The following is a 6579-nucleotide window of genomic DNA, read 5'->3' as shown; positions in this document are numbered from 1 at the left end:
GGGGTTCTCTCTCTAGAACTTCTAAGTTCAACACAACTTGGTAATCTTCCTCTTTCTCTCTAGATCGGGTTGGTGAAGGGTTCTGCTTCCCGATTGCGTGGGAAGGTGTGGTTCTCGGGTGGACGGTTTGTAGAGATTGGTTTGTTTGGATGTGTTAGATAGGTTAGATATGGTGTATATAACTGACCTGGTTCGTGGTGGTAATGGGTTCGGGGTATGGGAGTATCGGTTTGTCGGGAGTGGGTTATTTGGTTGCGGATGGGTGGCTCGAACGGGGATTCGATTAGCGCCAAATTAGGGTTTTGTTTGTCGGTCAAAGGGTGATGAGTGTGTGTTGTTGGACCACCTCGAGTGGGGTTTATGGGTTGTGCGAAGAGAATAAGTGTTGTGGTCGGGTGGCTCAGTTCGGTGGTGGTGTATGGATGGCAAAGAGGAGTGCTCGTGTATGCGATATGTTGGATGGTGATTGACGATAATGGACGATGGGGTTGAGGTGGTAGAAAGAGGTTGTTTGTGACACATACCTTCGATTTGCATTGATAATTTGTTGATTGAATCATTGATTTGATCAAAACAGTGATCGAAATGGTCAAATTTTTCGGTATTTTCTTTTTTGTATTCATCGAATCCTTCTTCCAACTTCTTTGCTGAAGACAACCTTTCCTTGACGTTGTCCCATTCAGATGCAAAAGTTGAAACTTTCTCCTTTTTGGTGTAGCGGGAATAGTAATGTTTACCATTGTAAACGATTTAAAAAAAAAAATACGGCTCTGATACCACTTGATGTAGAACTCAACAGAAATATTAGTAGCCGATAAAAGTAAATAAAGAACAAATAAGAACGGAAAATAATAATGAAATAACTCTAAATAATTGAAGACTTTATTAAGTTTGATTGGGGTTCCTCTTCAGCATGAAAATAAAAGACAGACTGGACCTCCTTTTATAAGGTATCATATTTTTCTAGATAGACTCAAACTAGATTTCCTAAATATTGAAAAGACTGAAATACGACAACTTCCTAAATAGATAAACTCACAACAGACTTTCCTAATTAATGGAAATACTGAAATAATGTAACTTCCTAAACCTGGATTCATACGAATCATATACTAAAACGGTGACTTTCCTAACTCTAATCAACATGGCCGATTGGCCTATGTGGTCGTTAGGCCCACAGCAAAAGCGTCCACGCCGGGTGCCCCTGCATCAGAGCAACTCCGTGAGAAAAGTTTTCCTTTTCTCCACTGACATAGCTAAAAAGCTATTAGCTTCATAGGGATCGTGCACCAAGTAGTCAAGTGCTTCACCAATTCCCCTCTTATCAAAGTCCGGTACATTGTTTAATTCATAATATAACTGTTCCACATTGACATCGATACCAGCGAATACTGCTTCATAATGTAGTTCTACTCTCCTCCACTTGGGAACCTTATTCAAATCAAAATCATCATATAACTGTTCCACATTGACATTGATACCAGCAGATTCTAGTTCTTCTCTCCACTTGGGTAGCTAAAAAAGATACTACATTAGAGTCACGAGACACATTCTGATGAATATAATATACTCAAGTAACCCCACACCAACGGCTTAAACTCATTATCACTTATTCGATTTGAGCAATGACAAGAAATGGCACAATCCAATTAAATAAACAAGAACCAAATAACAGTGTTAACACACAATTTCTAAATGGAGTTACTCTCTCTTAGAGATCCAAAGCAATTCTTAACTAAGGTAGTGCAGCATATACTATGTGGGTCTGCACATGAAGTGGCCATTTGTAAGCTTCAAAGCTTATATCCTAATAACCTAGGCCATATTAAAGTCCGAATATAACGTTTTATGATTTATTATATGGGAAGATGCATTAGGAACTAAAACAGTTGAGAGACATTCTAGAATTTGTCACTCTCCCAATATTGTCTTGATCATCTCGAGAAACTAATAGACCAAGATCCTCGCTTGCGTGCTTATTTTATATCTGGGATTGGGTGTCTTAACTTTATTTTAAACACATACAATTTGGTCATAGACTTTTTTTTTAATCCGGTCATAGACTTTCTTAAAACACAAAGATAAAACTCCAACCTGAACAGAGGGTCTGAACGTTACACACCCCACTACCGGCAAACCGCTAGCTGCAGCAGCATCAACTCCACTTACACTAAAGACGGACTGCAAAAATACAGTGAGACGAGTCTAAAATGAAAAGAGAAGTTTGGGAGAACATATTAACCGACAAAATTAGCTAATAGATAAAGATGACTAAAATGCATGCTTGGGAATCCGACAAAAAATGTTAAGTTTGTGTTCATCCAAGTCAAAACCAATTGGTTGTTCGAGTGCCCATTCCCAATGTTGGAATATTCTCACAAAAGCATAATGGTTAAAGTCTTGTTAAAAACCTCAAAACCGTCTTAGGACCATACTTAACCAAAAGCCTCTTATAAATCTAAAATGCAGATGAAAGAAATATATTACCACAAGTTAAAACTTCAACCTCTTTGGAGGATTCGCCGGATTCAAACGTTATAGAACCCACAACCGGCTGATTGTAATATGCACCACCGACTGTTGAATAACTCGTAGTTGCTGCAGGTAGACTCCTTTCTATTGATTTCCGCCCAAGAATCTAAAGAAATACAAATTGCAACTTAAAACAAGTCTATGAAATTTCCATCGTCGTAATCATCAAAAGCAATCTAAAGTAAGAAAAAGATATTGTCAGTAAAGTTTACCGCCAAAGAAGTAAATCCTGATGAAAGAACCTTTTGTCTCATAAGACCAAACAACATCTTTCCTTCTCCTTCTTGATCGCCGCCCTGAACAACAATCAACATATAAAACGAAAACTTATTTGATGTTCCAGAGAGAGTCAACTTTGTGCATTGATATCATGAACTATTTGAAAACCGTCTAATGAGTGTATATTGAAATCAAAAGTAACCTAAATAAACAAAAATCAAATGAGTTATGTATTGAAATCAAACCTAAACTCAATAACCTAGGTGAAATCATATTAAACAATAACCAATTAATAAGTGCTCTTGAGATCAAATTAAAAAAAAACTTTAAACGTAACTAACAATAAAACTTTATGCAAAAAAAAAATAACTAACAATGTATCTGTTGAGTGCTTAGGGTTTATAGGTCCGAGGGAGCAAACCCCTTACTTAAACTTCTCCACTGAGGTAACGTGTGAAAGGTTATTGATCAATCTTAAAATGAAGTATTGGATCAAGATTACACAATAATCCGAAATCTTAAAAACCCCTACAAATCTCAAGGACTGGACCGGACCGGAAAAACCACTGAGGTAACGGGTTTTAGGCAAGGTAATTTTAGGTTTTGACCGGACTGGACTGGACCGGAAATTCAATCGGGCATTATGTTGTGGAGCCCGGACCGCCCGAGCCCGATGAAATTGGCCCGCGGGCAAGCCTGACCGGACCAATTGCCACCCCTAGCCCCCAGCCGTGGAGAGGGGGCAAAGGTCAATCTCTTTTAACCACAACCATCTGTTGGCACCCGTTGAAACTGTTGTATACTGATCTACCCATCTAAAATTCTAAGCAAAGGTTCAGACTCGGACCAGTCTGACAGGTTTCGGACTGGTCCGAGATAAGTCCCTGATTAGGGTCCAGTATTTTTAATGGTGGTGTTGGATCAAGGTTCTTTCTCTCTTTAACTCAACTTCATATACATCAAGGTTGGTTTGAAATCAAAGTTCTTCACATAATAAAGTGTTGATTATGATTAAAAACGAGAAGAGATGAAGAAGAACAAGAGAAAACAAAAACAAAAAATGGTGGGGGGAGGGGGGCACCCAGTCCGTGCCGGGACCTACAAAGGTCGGGGGCTAACAACACTTTTAGCAAGTGTTATTAGTTGCTCCCTATAGCAAAAACCCTAAAAGCTCTTACTGATGAAGGTAAGTTTCGGATTGCATCCAGCCCTAGTCCTAGGCCCCTCTTTAGTTCTTGGACTGATCAGTCTAGGGCCTCTCTTTGTCACTCGGACTGACCAGTCCGAAACCTCTATTTGGCTCTCAGACTGGTCAGTCCGAAAAGGGCATGAATAGATGTTGGATTATGCTGGAAAAATCGGAAAGCGAGACTAGGCAACCAACTGGGGACTAGCGACCAGTCGGATTTCATCGGGACCAGTCGGATTTCATCAGATATTAAAATTATATAAATATATTATATAATAAATATATATATATATAATTATACATGTATAACATTCAATTTTAGTGTTGAAAATAATAAATTGGAGATGATACTTACAACTAAATAAAAAAAAAAATAAGTTAGTATAAACATAATCTAAGAAAATAACTAACAAAGAACATGAACCCATTAATGAACTATACAACTAAATAAAAAAATCAATGAGTATAAACATAAGCTAAGCAACTAGAGTATTAGAAGAGGAAGAGGAAGAGGAAGAAAGATTACCAAGTTGTGTTGAACTTAGAAGTTCTAGAGAGAGAACCCCGATCTAGAGAGTGAAACCAGATCTAGAGAGACACACCGATCTAGCTAGAGAGAGACATAGAGTTGAGTGAGCTTCAATCCAGTTGGTACTTGAGAGAAATCGATCTAGAGAGAAATCTAGAGAGAGAGAAATCTAGAGAGAGATGGTTGCTTTTACTCTTGGAAGCTGTTGTTTGAGAGGATGGTGAAAAGGGATAAAACCCTAGTTAGAAACACGGGTTGGCGAAAAAAGAAAATCTGTTTTTACTGGCCCGAGTTAGTCGGCGACTAGCCTCTTAGCCCAACTCGGCCGAATCGGCTAGATAGTCCCCGACTGACTCGATTTTCAAACCAACTAGCGACCACTTTGTGAGGCGCATCGGTAGAGTGGCGCCTACCGGTTTAATAGCGCCTACTCCCGACTAGTCTCCGATTTTTTTCCTGCTTAGGAAGTCAAAAAGGATTTATTAGAGTCGTCCCACTCAATAAATAAGGATGCTACTATAGACAACTTCAATTTTGCTAAGGACAACTATTAGACAAAAGTAACTAAATACAACTAATTAAAATAGTGTCCTAAATTGCTAACCAACACGAACAATCAAGTATAACAGAATCTCTCCTCTATTCTATACAAAACTCTAAAGAAATTATTACACAAAATTAACTAAAAAAATTAATTGAATATTGTCTTAAATTGCTAAAAACCAACACTACAAGAAAAAAAATCAAACGGCTATGACTTAGTCATTTAAACCTTAATAGTTTATATTTTCATTAAATCAAACGGCTATATGATTTTTTTTGTTGGTGAAGAGAGTACTATGACTTAGTCATGCTTGGTTTATAGATTAGAAGTTTGGTTTATACATAAAATCATACACTATTAAGACTAAGTCATAGTACTCTCTTCACCAAAAAAAAGTCATATAGCCATTTGATTTATTTTATATTTATTATATATCGGGTCTAAATTATAGTAATATTTGTTTTTTAGATTCTCAATACAATATTTGCTAAATAACACTAATAAAATAAATTCCATTTTTGTTTAATAATTTAATAGAAAAAAGGTTGTGTCTAGTAAATAATTTTGGGGAGTTAAAACATAGTTGTATTTAGCGATTTAAGATTCAAAATAATACTTTGCTAGATAAAACCAATAAACTAATTGTGGTGTTGTTTAGCAATTTAATATAAAAGAAATGATTGTGTCTAGCAAATAGCTTTGTGAAGCTCTCTTAACAAAAAAAAAATAGCTTTGTGAAGCATTTATACAACTTCGTTTAGCATTTGTCATAAATTATATAGGAAAACTACAAAACCACCGTGTTCTTTCTGCTTTTTGTTCAACAAAAGTGAAATGTGCTTGTTATTTTTGTGATAGTACGATTTAGTAAAACTATACTTAACAAAACCTAATTTTAAGCATATGATTGTTCAAAGCTTTTGAAAAGAACGCTACTCAAGGGGTGTCACTCACTAACTAATGCTACAAATTTTAGTCCAATTCCAGCCTTAGTTGCCGCAGTATATGAGAAGTTTCTGCTCACTACATGTCGAAGAATAGACTATTCAACAGTCAATAAAGAAAAGTAAAGGTAAAACGTAAGCATAAAAAAAAACAAAATACACTTGCATTGTACAAACAAACTAGTATTAAATTAGAAAGAAAATCAAGGGTAAAAGTAAAAGAAAAAACAATTGGCAATCTTGTAACGGTAATAAACAAACTTACTCTCCTCCCCATTTATGTCTTTCCCCCCTTCTCAAAAGAAGGCTACAAGGGTGTGTCATTCACTACCTAATGTTACAAGTTACATCTATGAGTTCATAGATCTACGAATCGTTATCCTTGCCGGATTTGTCTTCTGAATTCTCACGAGCATCATCATCGCCTTCGTTACCGTCCTTTACATCCTCCTCGTCGTCTGTTATATTGTTTATCACATCTTCAATTATGCTTTTCACTTCTGCCTTCTTGTCTGTTAGATCCACACCAAAGTGGGTTCCTATAGGGAAAACAAGTACCATCTTAAATATAAAAAGTGAAAGCCAAATACAATCCTATAATGCTATTCTATCATATGAAACT

General features: G+C 36.6%; 1 protein-coding gene across 1 annotated transcript; it reads right to left on the bottom strand.

Moving 5' to 3' along the window:
• Nucleotides 1-860: 860 nt before the first annotated feature.
• LOC147548164 (uncharacterized) lies at nt 861-4915 on the bottom strand. Its single transcript, XM_086669947.1, has 5 exons — nt 4467-4915; nt 2745-2828; nt 2507-2638; nt 2095-2181; nt 861-1515 (listed from the first exon to the last, which is right to left on the bottom strand). Exons 2-5 carry the CDS (start codon nt 2799-2801, stop codon nt 1210-1212), a joined length of 582 nt encoding a protein of 193 aa, XP_086526073.1. The 5' UTR covers nt 2802-2828; nt 4467-4915; the 3' UTR covers nt 861-1209.
• Nucleotides 4916-6579: the final 1664 nt, after the last annotated feature.

This window comes from Eschscholzia californica, unplaced genomic scaffold (assembly GCF_041429995.1).
Source record: "Eschscholzia californica isolate CP2 unplaced genomic scaffold, dmEscCali1.0.p SCAF_3, whole genome shotgun sequence".
In the NCBI taxonomy this organism is placed as follows: Eukaryota; Viridiplantae; Streptophyta; class Magnoliopsida; order Ranunculales; family Papaveraceae; genus Eschscholzia; species Eschscholzia californica.
Note: the sequence above shows the minus strand (reverse complement) of the source record. Positions and strands in the feature narration are given on the sequence as shown.